Source organism: Pristiophorus japonicus, chromosome 5 (genome assembly GCF_044704955.1).
Source record: "Pristiophorus japonicus isolate sPriJap1 chromosome 5, sPriJap1.hap1, whole genome shotgun sequence".
Taxonomy (NCBI): domain Eukaryota; kingdom Metazoa; phylum Chordata; class Chondrichthyes; family Pristiophoridae; genus Pristiophorus; species Pristiophorus japonicus.
This window is the reverse complement of record NC_091981.1, coordinates 261,812,514-261,833,556: the sequence shown is the minus strand read 5'-3', so window position 1 is coordinate 261,833,556 and position 21,043 is coordinate 261,812,514. Positions and strand designations below refer to the sequence as shown.

Below are 21,043 nucleotides of genomic sequence, written 5' to 3'. Positions count from 1 at the left end.
TTAAACCCTTTGTCCTCCTCTGCTGAATTATAAATTTCTCCTAGTCCTCAGGTTTGCTGCTTTTTCTGACCAATTTATATGCCTCTTGGATTTAACACTATCCCTAATTTCCCTTGTTTGCCACGGTTGAGCCACCTTCCCCGCTTTGTTTTTACTCCAGACAGGGATGTACAATTGTTGAAGTTCACCCATATTTAAATGTTTGCCATTGCCTATCCACCGTCAACCCTTTAAGTATCATTCGTCAGTCTATTCTAGCCAATTCAGAAGAATGAGAGGTGATCTTTTTGAAACTTATAAGATAATGAGGGGGCTCGACAAGGTGGATGCAGAAAGGATATTTATACTCCTTTTGCCAAATATTTGCCCACTCACTTAGCCTGTCTATATCCCTTTGTAGATTATTTGTGTCCACCTCACAACACGCTTTCCCACCCATCTTTGTATCATCAGCAAATCTGGCTACATTATACTCGGTCCCTTCATCCAAGTCATTAATATAGATTGTAAATAGTTGAGGACCCAGCACCAATGGCTGCGGCATCGCACTAGTCACCGTTTGCCAACCGGAAAATGACCCATTTATCCCGACTCTCTGTTTTCTGTTAGTTAGCCAATCTTCTATCCATGCTAATATATTACACCCAACCCCGTGAGCTTTTATCTTGTGCAGTAATCTTTTATGTGGCACCTTATCGAATGCCTTCTGGAAATCCAAATACACCACATTCACTGGTTCCCCCTTATCCACCCTATTCGTTACATCCTCAAAGAACTCCAGTAAATTTGTCAAACATGATTTTCCCTTTCATAAAACCATGCTGACTCTCTTTGATTGAATCATGCTTTTCGAAATGTCCCGCTACTGCTTCCTTAATAATGGACTCCAGCATTTTCCTGACGACAGTTGTTAGGCTAACTGGTCTAGTTTCCTGCTTTTTGTGTGCCTCCTTTTTTAAATAGGGGTGTTACATTTGCAGTTTTCCAATCTGCTGGGACCACCCCAGAATCTAGGAAATTTGGGTAGATTACAACCAATGCATTCACTATCTCTGCAGCCACTTTTCAAGATTATTATGCTCAGCTTTTCCACCTAGAGAAGTGTAACGATGGGGGAAGGCAAAGGGACAGGTTAAGGTTCACCCACAAAGGCAGAGCAGGACCCTGATAATGGTTTTATGTGCTTCAGTCTCACCAAGGTCAATGCCTAATCTCCGCAATGCATAGTCCAATGGCCCAATGCACCTTTACCGACATGCACTAAGTCAACTACCAGGAATGCCCAGCCTTTGATCTGCTGATATATTTTGCATCATCATAAGAAAACAGACAGGACACAATTCCCCCCAGATCTTGCAGTGTTTTATGCTCTCAATATTTGCAGCTTTCTGCAGTCCAAATCCCTGCAGTGTCACCACTCCATGCACCGCCTCAAATTCACTAATTATCCTCAAGGATGTGTGTATAACTGTGTTGGTGCTTGTAAGTGTTAGCAAGAGGCATTGTGTTGACTTGGGCTGTTTTATATCATTAAAGTTGCTATAAAAATGCAAGGTTTTGTTCTAGGCCTACACAAAAGAACTGGAACAGGTTAGATTGCTGGATCCAAGAGAGACCTTCAAAGTTTGTATTATTAACTACGTGACCTGATATTGTGTATCAGTAAGGATTGAATAATCCAGAACAAGAGCAAATTATAATCACCCTGAACCTGGAGGTGGTGTGGGTAAGGCATGATACTTCCCCCTCTCTAACCATCAGTCCTCTGATATATGATTATCTATAGTGGTTTCCTCAATGGTCTAATGGGTTTGTCATTTCTGGATCCTTCAGTTCAGATCTGTTAAATTATGTGACATCTTGTACAAATAGCATTGTAGTTTTGAGAAGCAAGTTTCAGGAGCGCATACAGTGCCAACCTATTTCTTGTTAGTTAGCCAATCCTCTATGCTATTACCCCCAACCCCGTGAGCTCTTATTTTGTGCAGTAACCTTATCAAATGCCTTCTGGAAATCCAAATACACATCTACTCGTTCCCCTTTATCCACCCTTCTCATTACATCCTCGAACTCTAGTAAATGTCAAACATGATTTCCATTTCATAAAACTATGCTGACTCTGCTTGGCTGGATTAGGATTTGCTAAATGTGTGCTACTACTTCCTGAATAATGGACTCCAGCATTTTTCCAAAGACTGATGTTAGACTAGATAGACATGGCTGGCTTATAAAAATGTGTTGCTTCTAACGTTGAAAATCAGATGTACATAATTATGGAAGACTGGGACGTAAAGTAATATACTCTGCTGCAAGTTACTCAGCTGACACTATTCAGAGACTGGCCTGGAGTCAATACACTCTGCTGAGCACTGCTCTGATTACTGTGACAGAGATCATTCACTCCTACACATATTGAGACCTGGCTGATGGTGTCTCTCTTGCCTTAAATATAACACTTCAAAGACAATTGTTTGAGTGATTTAAAGCTATAGGCAAATACTGTTCATAATACAGCATAAAGGAAAAAAAGCCTTCACGTAACTCAATTTCCAAAATATTTAGATAATGAAATCTGACCAGTTGATTATTGGTTGCTGCTCAATAATTTGCTGGCTCAAGTTTTTGGGTGCTGGCAAGGATATAAAAAAAACATTTGGTTACCCACAGCCCAGGAGATTGCTAGAAAGCAGCATAACAAGCCACATGATTATTGGCAAATTAGCTGATTTCAAAGGTCATGCTGATCACTATGGGTGGGAAAAGAGGAGCTAGTAGATAAAATTAAATTGCAATAAATACACGATTTATTTAGGACCATTTTAATTACACGTTATTTACACTCAAGACATTTGTCTACTGTTAGCATGAATGTTTTCTCAGAAGAATCACTCAACACTCAGAGTCGGTTCCAACGCCGATGCAGCCTTTATTAACGCTTAGCGAGGAGGAAGTCTCAGGACTGCATCCAGGCTTCTCTCCGCAGAACAAAGGGTTACATGGATTTTTATATGTTTTACAACAGTTTGCCACAGTTACTCAGCTCATCACGGCTGGACACAATCCAATCACAACGATTATAGATTACATATAGGTTCTTTTAACCCAATAGAATCTCCCTGAATCCTCAGGAACTGCATGTTCGGTTATTGTCAGCTCGGGCTGATTGATGACCTTGTTACAGGAGATAGGTTCTCTCCTTATCTCTTTCTTCCTGGGGAAATAATTGGTTTATGGCCTTGTTACAGGAGGTAGGTTTTCTTCTTATCTCTTTCTTCCTGGGGGAATAATTGGTTTATTATTCTTATCCTGCATCCAAGGCATTCCTGGTAGTGGGCCTCACAGGGTTATTGCTCGGTCATTGCTCAGTCAATAGTTCACAGCTTGACTACCTGATTTCCCATCATGCCTGGGCAGCCATTTTATGTGTGGCCACTTTAAACTTATATGAGTTTAGATATATTTAGCAGGTGCCGAATACCTAGTGTTTTGATATATTCAGCCGGTGCCTACCTCCTACAACAATTCCCCCTTTCGGTAAAGGGACTAGTCCTAGTCCCCTTTTAACCGACCATTCTACCTTTACTAGATTTTTGTGCACGGCCCGGTACTCCCTGCCTCAACGTGCTGGCCAGTCATGCGGTTTCAGGAGTCCCGGTTGCTTAAATCAAATTGACAAAGGCCAAATCCTCCTGCCCCCTTATTAGACAGGCTTGTTTAGTATCCGGGGAACGGTTATGGGTCCGTCTTCGTTGTGCTTGGTGCCTGCATGCCTGGCAGGCCATTATGCCCCATGTTATCGCTAAGATCAATTGTATCCCAACCAGTATGTGTGAAATTATTCAAATCCATGGATGGATGTTCACATTTATTCCCCAGTCCCAGAGCTTCCTCCACCAACTCTGACTTTGTAAGTCTACATCGATATCTTCTTCCAGTACTTTGATTTTAGTTTGCAGTTGGTGATAGAGCTTTACGGATTGACCCACTCTGAGCCTCAATTCTCGTAATACTTTGGTTCGATGTGGGATAGGGACCTGATCTGGCTCGTCATAATCCTGTAAATGATCATGGAGCTGATCGGTTATCTCAATAACTTCGGACTTCCGGCGCCTAACCTGGGTGATATGCGCTTGCCCGATCGCGACAGGTCGTCGTGGTGTGAAGCAAAAGTTTGGCTGTGGTATAGGGCACTGCAGGTAACGCTCTGTGGTAGAGACGCGGTATCTTCCCTTCCCTCCGTAGCCTGCCCTCGCGAAGTGCATGTGTGCGGGCACTAGTTCTAGTACACACCCGTCGGTTCGGTTAAACCCGCACTCGTCTCGCTCACCTCGGCCCACCGGGTGAGGGCATACTGTGATTTCCCCCTTTTGCTTGCAATCTGCTAGGGAAATCCCGGTAAGTATGTTGTTTCGACGAACGGCAGAGGTGGTGGTCAGGTAGTAGCGTATGGAGACATTTTCCCGTATTACTCCAATATTCTCTAGTTGGTATAGGGGGAACGGCCCTGAGTCCGGCGTGGCTATGGGGATCATCAGGACTATCCCTATCCCGGTAGTCCTACCCATCTGGCAATCTGGAATTGCTGGGTATACTCGGGTCAGTCCCTTCAGAGTACAATTATCCAGTGTCCCCCTCTGGTTAGCCAACTGAGCTAAATGTGAACTGTCTATCCAATCGGGTACTTCCCCGCGTTGGATCTGGTCGAGATTGTGGCGGATCTGTCCCACCATCCACAGACCATAAGCGTGACAGAGTTGCCCCTGTCTTTGCTTTCCTGTATCTTTTTCTCTATCAATGAGGTGATTGATGGTTTTGGCGTGAGCTTCCAGGACTGAGATGCCATCCAACTGGATTTCGGCACCCTCCTTTCCGAGGTTGGCTTGGTCTTCCTGGTTTTGCTCCACCCTCTCCAATAACCCCATCATCACCCCTCTAAGCTGTTCCACCCTCTCATTTAATCCTTGTATGTCTATCGAGTTCACTACGGAGATCCCTGTATTGAAACCGGCAGCAACATCATTAACTATTCCCCTCTTTATCCTGGGGACTGACCCCTGTCCTCGAAATCTACTGGCACCCATTGCATCGGCAGCCAGCTGCATTACAACTTTACTTAATACATTGTACATTTTCCTTGACTGTTCTGTACAGTATTCCGGCATCTGGATGCCTGAAATATTGATTAGAACAGGCACAATTTCATGTTTAACATTATCATACAACAGTTCCCCTTCGTTTTACATTTTCCCTTAGTAGTTATGGGACAAGGCAGTTCCTCGGGCAATGTAGTGGTTCTTATGGGGCGCGGTGTCGGAGGGGGTGAGAAGCATACATACAATGATATTGCAGCCGCCCCCACCTCCTCGTAGTACCCACACAGCCCCACTCCCTTCTTGCGGATGACCGATTGCTGGGATTGTCCCGGAGGCGCGCAAATTATGCCGAAAGTACATTCATCAGGCCCTTTGAATCCCTCCGTTTAATGCAGCTGCTCCTTATACCCGTGGAGCACTGTACACATACTCTTATTAGGATTCACTTGTAACCATGCATTAAAATAAGTCCTGTCCTTGCTCCAGTCCTTGGCTGCTGGGATGCACATGCCATCCGTTAAATTAAACAAGACACCATAGTTCATGGAGTTGTTTATTTCCTGAGTGCGCTGCAATCCGTCGGTGTCGTCCAGGGTACATGCCTGTCGCAGGACTATCCATATTACGAGGAGTGCTGTTCGTATTCCCATTCTGGTAGGTATTATCTGTAATTTTAAACAGACGGCCTGGTCGTCACCAGGGGTTAGGTTTTGCTCTACGAGGATCCCTGTCACCCTGCGAAATCAGAAGCACAAGGTTATAACCGAACCATTGAGAGTTAAATCTGTGGGGCGTGCGCCCGTGTCTTTACCCACTTAAATATTACCCAAACTCCTATTATGACCAAGGCCAAAGCTATTCCTCCGAACATCATTGTCTGCTTTACTGTTAGGATGGGTTTGTGGACTACACCTACCCACCGTGGGGTACATTGGCTCTATTGCCATAGGTGATGGTGCTATGGCTGCGCACTGCACTATCCGTCTAGTCCCGTTATCTCTTCCAGTCTGTTTATCTTAGCTTTTAACTCTTCAATTTGTTTTATTGAGTATCTATTTCTTTCTTGTATCAGGCAAGTATTATTACATAAGCTAGTTCTGTTTTTATTTTATGTTTCCTCTGTTAGGTGAGTCTTTTTTCTATTAAGAAATCCAAACTAATAATGTTCAGTATCTTAAACGGCTGTCAATGGAGAGGGTTAACTCCTTTCCAGGTTTGTAAGAAGACCTGATGTCATTATGTGACTTCACGTAATCATCTGGAAAAAAAAGTCTTTGTGCCTTCAAAACTTACGAAGAAATTAGGAATCCTTTAAACAGCATAAATCATTAGAGTAAACTCCAATGTTTTCTTAACTTCTAATTCAAGTACTTGCCAAAGAAATGTTTTTTTAAAAAATTGATATAAAACAAGACCACACATTTTTAGTAGCAATGTTGTTTACTGAAATTCAATTTTGTTTTTTTTTAAATTTCTCAGCACAAAATCTAAACTTCTGTGCCAGCTCCATTTTCTATAAGAATTTAAGAATTCAGTAAGATTCTCTAATTCCCAGTTTTTTTTTCCTCTGTGCTGAGTTCGCATAGCTCAGATCTTCAAAACTCTCCTGCTTGTTTAGACTGTTCGGGACTTTTCTTGATAAACACTGTCCATTTTGGAAATCTTTTCAAACTGCATTGAATCTTTCTCATAATTTAAAATGTTGTGTTTTTTTACCTCTTCCAAAATTGTTTCTTTTTCTAATTAAACCAGTATCTTTTTCACAGCAAACATCAACTAGTATTTAGTAAGTTATGTCTTTTTCCATCACTTATTGTTTACTTTCAAAGTGGCGTCTTTATTTTCTGTGCCTTCTCTGAATATCTCAAAATCCCAATTCAAACTTTGTAATTTCAATTTAAAACCTTTTTTTTTTGCTAGAAGCTCTTTTTTTTGCTAGAAGCTCTTTTTTTTTAAAAAAGCATTCTTTATCTCATTCTGAGACTAAATTTATGTCTTTCAACCCAATCAATCATTGCATGTTTTCTTTCGACAAGTAAATTCTTTTTTTTTTTAAAACCACTGGGACCATGTATTTTTTATCTTTTGCTCAACAAACCTATCCTTTGTACATTTCCTAGCTCCGTAACTTCTTATCCGAATCATCTGAATAAATCCACACCTGCGTTTCTAACTTAAAATGTCTTAAAACTTCCCACATACAGGACAGCACTACAAAGGGTTAGCTAAAATAAACAAGACACTTGCATTCCTCTTCCAACCAGGCTTTCAGAAACATAACAAAAATTCATTCCGCAGTCACAAAATCACACAGGCACTTCTCATTTAAAACAGATGTTCACAAAAGTCTCTCTTCTTTCCTATTAATCTTTTTTTTTCTTTGGCCGGCTCTATTCCTCTTCCATACTTCACTTAAGACAATCACCGTCAGTTTTTTTTAATCTTAGCTTCCTATGTTAATTTACATGGGCTCGCAGTATCAAGACCACAGCCTTTTTTTCTTTTTGACTTTCCGTTCCTTCTTCCACCATTCCCTTTGCTTTGCTGGTAGTTCCTGAGGATTCCACCCTGAGCTAATCATTTTTTCGATTAGCTTCTTTTGTTTTTCCGCCAGGTGGCGGGTAAGCGACCTTTCTGGTCCCCACTCGAGGTCACTTGTTTTCATGGCTATTCCTGGGTAGGACTAGTACCGTTAGGAATCTACTCTGAGGTCCGCTTCCTTCCTAGCGCAACTTGGAGTAGACCGTCTCCTAGCTACTGTCAGGTCACAAGTTCTGCTGTTACACAAACTTATACAATTCTTAAAACGCGTTTAAGCAATTTCCACCTAGAGAAGTGTAACGATGGGGGAAAGCAAAGGGACAGGTTAAGATTCACCCACAAAGGCAGAGCAGGACCCTGATAATGGTTTTATGTGCTTCAGTCTCACCAAGGTCAATGCCTAATCTCCGCAATGCATAGTCCAATGGCCCAATGCACCTTTACCGACATGCACTAAGTCAACTACCAGGAATGTCCAGCCTTTGATCTGCTGATATATTTTGCATCATCATAAGAAAACAGACAGGACACAATTCCCCCCAGATCTTGCAGTGTTTTATGCTCTCAATATTTGCAGCTTTCTGCAGTCCAAATCCCTGCAATGTCACCACTCCATGCACCGCCTCAAATTCACTAATTATCCTCAAGGATGTGTGTATAACTGTGTTGGTGCTTGTAAGTGTTAGCAAGAGGCATTGTGTTGACTTGGGCTGTTTTATATCATTAAAGTTGCTATAAAAATGCAAGGTTTTGTTCTAGGCCTACACAAAAGAACTGGAACAGGTTAGATTGCTGGATCCAAGAGAGACCTTCAAAGTTTGTATTATTAACTACGTGACCTGATATTGTGCATCAGTAAGGATTGAATAATCCAGAACAAGAGCATCTACACACAAGTTGTGAAATAAAAATCGTAATTATTTACTTCAGTGCCTCAATATGTACAAATAATAAATTAAAACTCATCTCCCATCTTCAGTTTTGTGTTGCTCACTGGAGTAGTTAACTCAGGGACATCCACTTGACACTATTTTGCAAATAGATTACAGTGAAAGTTTTAATAGTTTATGCAAGATTAGTTCTTTGCAAGACAATTTACAGTTACCCTATTCCAAAAACGAAAAAACATTTTACATTTGGTGAATTTTTTCATGATTTATGAACTGCTTCAGATTGTGTAGACTGTCCCACCATGTGAATAGAAACTTCTCAGCAATAAGCTTGAACCACGGTGTGATTTTCACTTCCTTGTTCTCTGCCTTCGCCAACAGCTCCTTCAGCTCCTCTTTAGTCACATAGCAATAACTTTTGATCTCATTGGGGTCAGGTTTCAAAGATACATCCTTCTGCATAAAGATTATGTAATCAATTTCATGTTCTCCCCAGATCCCATCAGACTGAGCCTTGTAGTGAATACGGGTCAGGTAATTCATCTCTTCCGGAGGAACCTGCGGTCAAAAAGCAACCAAAGGTTAAATATGGAAAAGGTAAAGTGTGGTAAACATATTAAACCGGCCCATAATCTTACATTTTAAAGAGGGAATATCTGTAATCTGAGCTGCAAACTCGTATTGATCCTTATTCCCGGGCTTTGTGCTTTAAAAAGTTAGTTCAAAGCTGGGAAAAGATTGTGCACAATATTCCTATGGATGCAATATGAAGTTAGAATCTTGCAATCAAACAGGCTATAGCAGCACTGTCTGTTCATTGGGGCAGTGCAGCAAAACGTCAAGCTCACATCAAATGAGTTAGTGCTATGCAAAATGTCTGCAGATACCACCTGAAAATTCATTCTTAACAAAACATATGAAAGCACCAGCGTCACGGTGACAAACAAACTAAGTACACAGATGTGCGCACTCCCCCCCCCACAAAGTTGATAAAATGACAATACAACATAATAGCCATACTACTACCACCTCCACCAGCAAAGCACCTTTAACATAGTAAAACATTCCAAGGCCCTTCAGGGGAGCATTAGACATCAAACCAGACAAGGAGATATTAGGACAGATGACCAAAAGCTTGGTCAGAGGTAGGTTTTAGAGAGTCTTAAAAAGGAGAGTGGGAGAGGAAAAAAGTTTTAGGGAGGGAATTCCAGAGCTTAGGGGCTTGGCAGCTGAAGGCACAGCCACCAATGGGAGAACAATTATAATCTGGGATCCTCAAGAGGCCAGAATTTGAGGAATGCAGATAACTCGGGGTGGGGATGGTGGGGCTGGAGGAGATTACAGAGATAGAGGGGTGAGGCCATGGAGGGATTTGAAAAAAGAAAAAGATTGGAATTTTAAAAAGCTAGCCACTGCTTAACCGGGAGCCAATTTAGGTCTGCGAGCATAGGGGTAATGGGTGAATGGGAGTTAGGACACGGGCAGCAGAGTTTTAGATGACCTCAGGTTTACGTAGGATAGAATGTGGTAGGCCAGCTAGGAGAGCATTGGAATAGTCAAGTCTAGAGGTAACAAAGGCACGAATGAGGTTTCAGCAGCAGATGAGCTGAGGCAGGGCGGAGTTAGGCAATGTTCCAGAGGTAGAACTAGGCAGCCTTAGTGATGGGGCGGATGTGCTTGAAAGCTCTTTTCAGAGCCAAATACAACACCAAGGTTGTGAAGTGTGGTTCAGCCTCAGACAGTTGTCAGGGAGAGGGATGGAGTCAGTGACTAGGGAAGAGAGCTTGTGGCAGGGACCGAAGACAACAGCTTCAGATGACAGTATCAACAAAAGAACACGGGAGTCAATACCATGTCGTTTATAGGGCAAGCAGTTTGCACATCTAACTGCTACACAGAAGCTGAATTTTAACACCCAAAAACAGGTGGGTTGGGGTCGGTCAGATGTTAACTTGAGTTTAACAGAGGCAGGACAGGACAAGGGCCGGGCAGTCAACCCGCTCCCAGAAGGCGGGTTCACAATTTAAAATATTTTAATGAGGGTAGCAGCCTCTGATTTAACCTGACCGTGGGAAACCCGGCAGCTCAAGGGAGGAGAGGACAACTTCGCCAAGAAGACAAGAGCTTTTACAGCACTTGCAGGCCAGGAGGAGCTGAAGTGCTCCACCACCCCTGGCCCCCCGCATACAAAGACCTCTGCGGTCATGGTTCGGATCTATCTATCTCCCTCCCCTCCTTTCCCTCAATGTAACATATAACTTGCCCGTTAATATTTAGACCATATTGTCTGACGGTGTGTCAAGCAACTCCTCCGCTTAATAATTTGATGGTGCCGTGGGATCTTTTATGTCCACATGCAATGTAGACATTATTTACAATTATCCCCATGATTAATATTGGCTGCGTTTAGTTCCCGATAGCAAAATCAAGTTTACACAAGAACATAGATTAGTTCTGATGCCTGCTTAAGACAGAGGGTTTTACAGCATTTCTCACCTGTTGCACAGGTATTCCAAACTCTTCTTTTAACCTGCGCTGAGCTGCTTGTCTTACACCAATAGCATCTTTCTCCTCCATTTCTGTGGCAGTGCTGAGAGGGTGGCTGCAGCAAGTGTTTGTAAAACAACCTGGGGAAAAAAGCATCCCTTAAAATTATAATTTATTCAAATGTATTGTTAACCCAAGATCCACATAAACGCAAGCCGAGTTAGCTCAAAAATGTACACGAGAGAAAAAAAGAGGGAATACACATTTAACAACCTGCTCACAGATATTACAATGAAATCCCTGTGTATATATTTATATCTGGGAAAACAATTGAATGATTGCTGCCAAACAAAATCAGTTAGAATGAAACTAATTTCCAAGATGTCAGCCTTGGTCAATGGCAGCATTCTCACCTCAGGAGGCAGAAAGTCCTGGGTTCAAGCCCTACTTCAGAGACTCGAGCACATAATCCAGGCAGACACTTCAGTGCACCACTGAGAGAGTGTTGCACTGTGCCACAGGTGCCGTCTTTCAGTTGAGACGCTCAACAAGGCACAACTACTGTCCCGTGCAGATGTAAAAGATCCCGCAACACTATCAAATTACAACAGGGGCGTTCTCCTGGTGTCCTGGCCAACATTTATCCCTCTGCCAACATCACTAAAGATTACCTGGTCATTTTTCCTCATTGGTATTTGTGGCATCTTGTGAAATTACTGTCAAATCTGCCTACCTTAGAACAGTGACTACACTTCAAAAGTACTTCTTGGCTACCAAGTGCTTTGAGATGTCCTGAGGATGTAAAAGGTGCTATATAAATGTAAGTCTTTCTTTACCAGAAGACAGAATTAGAATGCATATGCTCCCCTATGGAGGGTGAGAAGAGAGCGTGATTGGTTGATTGATTGATTATTAATCAGGCACTAGTTTATTAGCACCACAATAGTCACCTCAACAGCCATCGAAAGATGGTCGAGTTCACACCAGGTACACATTTAGATCTACAAAGGAATGGTGGGGAAGGAAGGAAAGTGGAAGACGATGTAATTATTTTAGATTTCTGTGCAGTAAAACATGAAGACCAGTTATCCATAACCTTATCACTCCTCAGTCACAGTACAGGCCAATTCCTCTATTTCACCATCCAAGTGAACAGAATATTCTGAGGTTCTCCAACATCCAGCAAGAGCAACGACTAAAGGGAGAGTGTGGCAAAGGATTTAAAAAAAAAAAAAGAGTGGCTACTTTAAGTTTGGAAACTGTTCCTATTTATCTAAATAAGCAAGTGAATAATTGGCAGATTCATTAAAAGAGGTGAATATACAAAACACAATAAAAATAATTACACAAAGAACATTCTGGAAGTTCCAGTCAGCTTAATTACCTGCTTCAATCAGATAAGAACTAGAGGCAGTGCAACAAAGGTTCACTAGATTGATCCCTGGGATGAGAGGGTTGTCCTAGGAGGAGAGATTGGAGTAGACTAGACCTATACTCTCAAGTTCAGAAGAATAAGAAGGGATCTCATTGTATTTACCCTATCATCTTGTATGTTTCAGAGGGGTCGTTTCCCCTGGCTGGAGGCGCTAAAATTAGGGGGGCAAAGTCTCAGGATAAGGGGTCAGCCATTTAATTCGAGACGAGGAGGAATTTCTTCATTCAGAGGTCGTGAATCTTTGGAATTCTCCACTCGAGAGCTGTGGATGTTGAATCGTTGAGTATATTCAAGGCAGAGATCGATATTTTGGATTCTAGGGGAAATCAAGGTATATGGAGATCAGGCAGGAATGTGAAGTTGAGGTTGAAGATCAGCAATGATCTTATTGAATGGCAGAGCAGGTCCACTCCTGCTCCTAATTCTTATGTTCTTAAATGTTATTAGACATGCAGTTTCTCAGTATTAAAAAACACATGGAAATATAACAGGATATAAGGTCTTGCCCTTGTCGTTTATATCCTCATAGAATGATACAACAGAGGAGGCCATTCAGCCCATCGTGCCGGCTCTGTGGAAGAGCTATCCAATTAGCCCCATTCCCCATAGCCCCACAAAATGTTCCCTCTAAGTATTTATCCAATTCCCCGTTGGAAGTTATTATTGAATATGCTTCCACAGTCCTGTCAGGCAGTGCATTCCAGATCACAACTCGCTTGTAAAAAAAAAAGTCACCTCATATCTCTGGTTCTATTGCAATTACATTTTACCCTTTAACAACTTCACGAATTCCCCTCTTGTAATCCGCCCTCACCCATCCAGTATTCTTTATGTCTTTCCTCCCACTTTTGGTTTGGCAACAGACACACCATTCACCAGCCATACTGGATGGCAGCTGCAGCACCTCTCCACTAACCCCACTCACACAGATGGTGATGGAGTTAAGGTACCATGATCTAATTGAATGGTGGCACAGGCTGAATGGCTTACTATCTTCCCATGTTCATGTGCTGCACATTTCTCCAATCTATTCTGCCAGATCCAGGCATAGAACAGTCCTGTTTTGTCACAACCCGGTACATATTTGTAATAGGAGGTAAAAACAATTGAAGCCCGAGAAACTATTGTAATTCAACAGAAACAAAGCATAAGCAAGGACCATTGAGTTTATCTGCCAAATGAGCAGGGATCTTAAAAAAGATACAAAATAATTTTGGCTTGGAAAACAACAAAATTAAATACTACTTTGTACCTGGGAAAGTGATCTTTGCATCAGACCTCTGCTGCAGCAAAAGTTTCCTATCACTGTTGAAAAGGAAGACACTGAAAGCTCTGTGAAGTAAACCTGGAAAACCAAAGATTAGTTATCCTTTGCCCTTTCACTTGTCACAATATTGGCCAGCTCCAAGAAACTTGTGCACTGACATTTCCAGCGACCGCAGTGAAAATGAAGGTCATTAATCATATCACAAGGGGTATAGGTTGAAGAAAACAACAGGCGTAAATAATTAATCCCAGCAGCTGCCTATATATCTCTAAATATTTAGAACAAAGTGACGTATGGAAAATTTAATGCTTGGTCATAATCAAGTTGCAGAGATCTAGATCATGTTAAAACTATTCTTCTGCTCTCTTCCCCCTTCTTGCTTTTCTCCTTTTTTTGATACTACAACAGTCAATGCAACTGTGAATTTTCTTAAATTGTTCCTCCCAAGTTTCAAAGATAACAATCTGACACCTGTACTGTTTAAATAAAGATTCAGGATAGTCTCCCCATCATTCTTGCCAGGCCCTCAGACCTCTAGGCATCGCCTATTCTCCCTGAATTAGCTTGTTTGTTAACATTTTCAACCTTGAAGATATTTTAGGTCTCGGCTTTTCAAGAAATCGCCCCCACCCCCGGACAATGTTGGAACACCATTACACAGCATCAAGGAATGGGAGTAAACAAGCTTGTTCATTTCCCAGCACGGTTCAGTATTTGATTTGAACCACCGTGGGAGGAGGGTAAAAAGAGAAAGAACACAAATAAAAACAGAAAATGCTGGAAATCTCAGCGGGTCAGGCAGCATCTCTGGAGAGAAGCAGAGTTAATGTTTCAGATCGATGACCCTCCATCAGAACTGGTGAAAGTTTGTAATTAACAAATTCTTGAGCACTGAAAGGGGGAGGGGAGGAAAGAACAAAAGGGAAGGTCTGTAATAGGGTGGAAGACAGGAGAGATTTGAGACACAAAAGGGATGACGGGCCAATTCGAGATGTTCATGGCAGGTTAGAAAAAGATGAGTCTAGATCGGGCAGAATAATTACCAGCTGCCATGGGAAATAGAAATTACACAAGCCCATTGTACTTCCCAGTGTGGATAGATTTCAAATAAACTATTCTGCAAGAGTGGCCAAAACTGGAGGCCAAATATTGCAGGACAAAAAAAAACAGGCCATTAAGTCTATGCCAGTGTTTTACCTCCACATTAGCCACCTAGCCTCCCATTCTCCTCACGAGCTAGTGTCTTGTGGAAAAATAATTTACTACAAAAATATTGGCTTGACAGTTACAGACTACAAGAGTAAGGTATACAATGGTACCATGTTCAATCACCATACCACCATGTTCTCAATCTGAGCCATAACATTGCAGAGAGGCTCTAGGTGGAGGCAGGGTTTAATTTACAAGAATAGTTTCCAGGCTGCACATGTGGCTAGGAAATGGCCAGGGAATTAACTGACAGACGCTGTACCCACTCCAAACACATTGTAACCTGATTAAAACTGACAAATCTTGACACCTTAAATATACAAGGACCTAAAAACAATTCATTCATTCACCTTTATTGATGTTCTCATTAAGATGGCAATTTTTCTTGGTGTCTGCCCCAATTCGTGTATCATTCTCATCAATCAAGATGCACATTTCAGCCAGTAGTTGGACCTGCTTTTCATCCAGGTTGTCCATGTTTATTTCAGACATTGTTGCTGTACTCCTGCTTCCAATATACCTGGGAGCAGGGGAAGAAATAAAAAGCTAGGAAAGGAGCATCCTTCAATGTTACACTATTCTAATGAGCCCAACTTTTAACTGCAACATCTACACATAGAACTATTTCAAAATTGCCATACTTGACAAAGATTTTTGTGCACATAATTTAGCATTAAATGAATTAAAGAGCATCAAACATTAAAAGCTCGAGTTTAATTCTTCCGTAGCATGTTGGTATCCAAATATGCTTCAAGACAAAGCTGATTACTGCACAAAGGATTCGCAACCTTCTCCTCACTGTCCCACTGTAACTTCCCAATTTCAGCCAGGCTATCAAAAGGCTACCAAGCCACTAGAAGAGGAAAAAAAAAAGTGGCGTGACAAGGGAACAGTGACCTGCGCCACTTACATGTATCTTCTGGTTGCTGACAAAAAACAGTCACATTTATCCTCCCAGTAAGGGTACAACTTGTGGCTGGCCTAAAAAAGCAGGATACACACGTGGAAATTGTAGCCAGTTTTATACTGGTGCACAGAATCATAGAATGGCAACAGCACAGAAGGAGCCATTCGACCCATCTAGCCCGTGCCAACTCTCTGCAAGAGCACCTCAGCTCGTCCCACTCCCCTGCCCTTTGCCCGGAAATGTTTTTCCTTCAGGTACTTATCCAATTCCCTTTTGAAAGCCACAATTGAGGCTGCCTCCACCATCCGGTCATGCAGTGCATCCCAGATCATAACCATGTTTAGTTCAGATTCCAGGAGACTGGTGCCCATGAGCCTTTTACTGGCAGTGTCATCGCAGATCTAGTTTTTCCCCCACAGGGATAAAACATTTCCAATCTGACCACACAGACTTCCAAGGACACTCACTGCACAGGGACAAGTGGAGAATAATAATAATGGCAAGTGAAGGTCAGTTTAGCTGGACAGAAAGTCATGGCTCCAGAACTCAAGAAAGGAAATACAAGATAGTCACTAATAAATCCAATAGGGCATTCAAGAGAATCTTCTTTACCCAGAGAGTGGTTAGAATGTGCAATTTTCTACCACAAGTATTGAAGCAAAGATGCATTTAAGTGGAAGCTAGATAAAGATGAGGAAGAAATGGGATATGTTGTTAGGGTTCGACGAAGAAAGGTGGGAGGAGGTTCGCACGGAGAATAAACAATTGCATAGACCAGTTGGGCCGAATGGTCTGTTTGTGCTGTAAATATTTTGTATAAAACACCAGGTATCCAAACTACAGCCCACGCACCACAGGCAGTCAGTGAGTCTCTCCAATCCAGCCCACAAAGAATCAGATATTTACAGCACAGAAGGAGGCCATTCGGCCCCTCGTGTCCGTGCCGGCCGACAAAGCTATCCAGCCTAATCCAACTTTCCAACTCTTGACCCGTAGTCCTATAGGTTACGGCACTTCAAGTGCACATCCAAGTAAGTTTTAAATGCTGAGGGTTTCTGCCTCTACCACCCTTTCAAGCAACGAGTTCCAGACCCACACCACCCTCTGGATGAAAAAAAAAACTTAACTCCCTTCTAAGCCATCTTCTAGTTACATTAAATCTATGCCCCCCCCCCGCTAAGGGAAATAGGTCCTTCCTATCCACTATTTCTAGGTCCCTCATAATTTTATACACCTCAATTAAAAGAAAATCCCAGCCTATCCAATCTTTCCTCATAGCAAAAATTATCCAGTCCAGGTAACATCCTCGTAAATCTCCTCTGTAATGCAATCACATCCTTCCTGTAATGTGGTGACCAGAACTGCACACACTACTCTAGCTGTGGCCGAACCAGTGTTTTATACAGTTCAAGTATAACCTCCCTGCTCTTATATTCTATGCCTCGGCTAATAAAGGCAAGTATCCCACATGCCTTCTTAACCACCTTATCTACCTGGTCTGACACCTTCAGGAATCTGTGGACCTGCACTCCAAGGTATCTTTGTTCCTCTACACATTTCAGTGTCCTATCATTTAAGTGTATCCCCTTGCCTTGTTAGCCCTCCCCAAATGCATTACCTCACTTATCCAGACTGAATTCCATTTGCCACGGTTCTGCCCACCTGACCAGTACATTGATATCTTCCTGCAGTCTACAGCATCAACCACAGACATTTTTGTCTCATCTGCAAACTTCTTCATCATACCCCCAACATTCAAGTCCAAATCATTGATATACCACAAAAAGCAAAGGTCCTAGTACTAAACCCTGCAGAACCAAATTGGATACCGCCTCCCAGTCCCAAAAACACCCGTCAATTATTACCCTTTGCTTCCTGCCTCCGAGTCAATTTTGGATCCAACTTGCCACTTTGTCCTGGATCCCATGGGCTTTTACTTTCGTGACGAGTTGCCATGTGGGACCTTATCAAAAGCCTACCTCATACATACTGCTATCATCGACACTTCTGGTTACCTCCTCAAAATATTCAATCGTTAGTCAGACACAACCTTCCCTTGACAAATCCATGCTTGTTTAATCCATGCCTTTCTAAATGATTCATTCTTTTCCTCAATTTTTTTAAAAAACCATAATTTTACCACCATGTTAGGCTGACTGTCCTGTAATTACTCGGTCTATCCCTTTCTAAACAAGGGTGCAACATTAGCAATCCTCCAGAGCAATTCAAACTCCATAATTTACTCAAGTGGGAGAGGGGGGGAAATCACAGGCTTAAAAATAAACTGCGCTTTATAATTGCGCGTTCCTACAAAAAAGCGGTCAATATTAAAAGAGGTTAACGAACTGAGTACTTACCAGTGATGTGGGGATGGCACCAAGCTACGACCACACAGCAGCGAGCGCTGTATACAAGTTGCTTGTCTCCTGGCGCTGGCCTGCCTCAAGCACTGGCTACTGCCCCGGCGCGCATGCGCCAGCACCGCCCGCAGCATGGCCCCGCTCGCCCTCCGCCAATCAGTGCGTCCCCTGCCGCACTCGCCAATCTTCCGATCGAACGGCCAATCAGCGCAATGTGGTCCGACTGCGTCGCGGCACGCGAGCGGCTGCCTTCTGTTTTTTTCCGGCCCGATGGAACGTTCCCCGGGAACTGTGGCGTTCTAATCGAACCTGCAACAAACTATGTATCGAGTCAACAATCGCCGCGTTCCGACACTGTATCCGAATGTAACCTGGGTCCGGGCCGGCTTCTGTGCCTATTGCTCTCTGACTTTCTTCAGTGCCACAAAAAGTCCGTGGCAATGAGCCTTCCCCCACCCCCCTGGAGTCCAGTTGCCACCCTCCGCCTTCTGGTCACGTGCTGACGTTTCACTGCACCCCACCCCCACTGCGTGTTACCTCACAGCGACGTTCTTGTTTTTTTAATTCTCATCATTTCTGCCAGTTCCATCTATCGGTTGCAATTCTTTTGAAGCGGTTCGGAAATTTCGCAGTTTTCCTAGTGTATTGTTCCACCTAAAAAAAAATCTTGAATTCAACCCGATGCCAATGCATTTAAACAGTTACTTTCAGAACAGCAATTCAGAAGCAACAGGTTGAAAATCTGAAAGAAAAACAGACATGTCCGATGATACACGACGGGTTTCAGAGCTGAAATCTGAACGATAAAGAAGCATTTTACTTGTGTTGGGGGGGAAAGAGAAAAATAAAGGTTAAAAACAATAAATAACTCCAAACACAGAGAGGGGCCTATTAGGTAGAATGATTTGCAAATTGCTTAATAGAAACGATAATCAACGAGGTGATGGAAAGACAACGAACACAACAGGGTGAAAAGACATGGGAGAGGCCCACATAAACAAGCAGGCAAGAAAACGGTCAATTGACGTATGATAAAAAACAGCCGAATGAATTACTTACCTTAAAAGATTCATATGTGGCTCGTTACCAGGCCTTTTGATTTTGCTTTATTTTCTCTAGGAATTTTAAAAGCTCTGAATAGTTTAAAAGATTTTGCATATTTTCTTTCACGTAATACGTTTCCCAGTGAGCCACTGCTTTTGTATTTCTATCTATAGATTATCTCCCTCTCTTTGATATGCATATAAAAAATGATGCGCTTATTTGTGCTGCAAAAATGGTCACCATGCTCCACTTTGTCTATGATTGGTCATCTTGGAGGATAAGCCACACCCTGAAGTTTCACAGGAACATGTCACTGGAACCACCCACCCATCCCAAAGTCTCACTGACTTTGCAAATTGTAATTCGATCCACATTGACTTCCTGAAGCGACAGAGGATAGAGCTCCCCAGATAGCAGCAAGGTCCAGCCAAAGTGCCTTACCCCAATCCAAGTACATGCCTCCTCCAGCTGAAGTGCCTTAACCCCAGTGCAAGTACATCCTCCTCCCACCCCACCATAGATGGAGCAGGCATTGTGGTGGCAAAAACAGGAAGGCAGATTATCTGAATGGTGACAGATTAGTAAAAAGGGAGGTGCAACAAGACCTGGGTGTCATGGTACATCAGTCATTGAAGGTAGGCATGCAGGTGCAGTAGGCAGTAAAGAAAGCAAATGGCATGCTGGCCTTCATAACGAGGGGATTTGAGTATAGGAGCAGGGAGGTCTTGCTGCAGTTGTACAGGGCCTTAGTGAGACCATACCTTGAGTATTGTGTGCAGTTTTGGTCTCCTAATCTGAGGAAGGATGTGCTTGCTTTTGAGGGAGTGCAGCAAAGGTTCACCAGACTGATTCCCTGGATGGCATGACATATGAGGAAAGACTGGATCGGCTAGGCTTATACTCACTGGAATTTAGGAGAATGAGGGGGGATCTCATAGAAATGTATAAAATTCTGATGGGACTGGACAGGTTAGAGGCAGGAAGAATGTTCCCGATGTTGTGGAAGTCCAGAACTAGGGGATACAGTCTAAGGATAAGGGGTAAGCCATTTAGGACCGAGATGAGGAGAAACTTTTTCACCCAGAGAGTTGTGAACCTATGAAATTCTCTGTCACAGCAAGTTGTGGAGTCCAGTTCGTTGGACATAGTCAAAAGGGAGTTAGATGTGGCCCTTATGGCTAAAGGGATCAGGGGGTATGGAGAGAATGCAGGAATGGGATACTGTGGTGAATGATCAGCCATGATCATATTGAATGGAGGTGCAGGCTCGAAGGGCTGAATGGCTTACTCGTGCATCTATTTTCTATGTTTCTATGTACGGATTGTTAACGGGCATATTGGGTATGAAGTGAGTGTCGTGACTTCTGGAAATCGTCCACTCCAACGATGGCCCTTGTAGGGGGTTGGGAGAATATGATCAGTCTTCCCCGAGTTCCCTCTCTCCCCTCCCAACCGTGTCTCTTCCCTCCCCCAGTCTCTCTCTCACTCTCCTCCCATTCTCTCTTGCTCTCGCCCAGCCTCTCTCTTCCTCTCCCCTCTCTGCCACTCACCGCCCTTGGCCGCCGATCTCGGCCACCCATGGGCCCTCTCGGCCGCCACTCTCGATGGCGGGGGGGGGGGCGCAGAGCTTTTCAGAGAGGCGGGGCTTGACAGGCACATATCTGTCAAAAAAAAGTGCAGTAGAAATAGTTACACATAAAAAAAACTAAAGGTCTTGTGCATGCACATACCTCCTGCCACTTTCTGCTGTCATAATATTTGGTCACGTTAATGGCAATATTTAATGAACAGTCTATGTAAACATCTATAA

General features: G+C 42.9%; 2 protein-coding genes across 3 annotated transcripts in view; one reads left to right on the top strand and one right to left on the bottom strand.

The window, feature by feature from the left end:
• Positions 1-8,531: 8,531 nt before the first annotated feature.
• On the bottom strand, positions 8,532-18,672 carry idi1 (isopentenyl-diphosphate delta isomerase 1). Of its 2 annotated transcripts, XM_070881589.1 has the most exons (5): positions 18,187-18,670; positions 15,273-15,442; positions 13,699-13,791; positions 11,021-11,151; positions 8,532-9,082 (listed from the first exon to the last, which is right to left on the bottom strand). In XM_070881589.1, exons 1-5 carry the CDS (start codon positions 18,321-18,323, stop codon positions 8,765-8,767), a joined length of 849 nt encoding a protein of 282 aa, XP_070737690.1. In that variant the 5' UTR covers positions 18,324-18,670; the 3' UTR covers positions 8,532-8,764. The 2 variants fall into 2 exon arrangements, with proteins under 2 accessions (XP_070737690.1, XP_070737691.1); XM_070881590.1 differs by lacking the exon at positions 13,699-13,791 and having other exon boundaries at positions 18,187-18,672.
• Positions 18,665-21,043, top strand: part of LOC139264683 (leucine-rich repeat transmembrane neuronal protein 1-like) — a 386,994-nt gene continuing 384,615 nt past the window's right edge. Inside the window, exon 1 of the mRNA XM_070881588.1 lies at positions 18,665-19,194. The gene's annotated coding sequence lies outside the window, so the exon portion shown is untranslated. The remainder of the gene's footprint in view (positions 19,195-21,043) is intronic.

Bases quoted from the DNA above. Each gene is read 5' to 3' on its own strand.
- idi1 (XM_070881589.1), bottom strand. From the start codon at position 18,323: ATGCTGCGGGCGGTGCTGGCGCATGCGCGCCGGGGCAGTAGCCAGTGC. The intron at 15,443-18,186 runs GTAAGTACTCAG...CCCTGCTCCCAG, and splicing joins GTGCCATCCCCACATCACTG to GTATATTGGAAGCAGGAGTA. The intron at 13,792-15,272 runs GTGAATGAATGA...TTGGTTTTCCAG, and splicing joins TAATGAGAACATCAATAAAG to GTTTACTTCACAGAGCTTTC.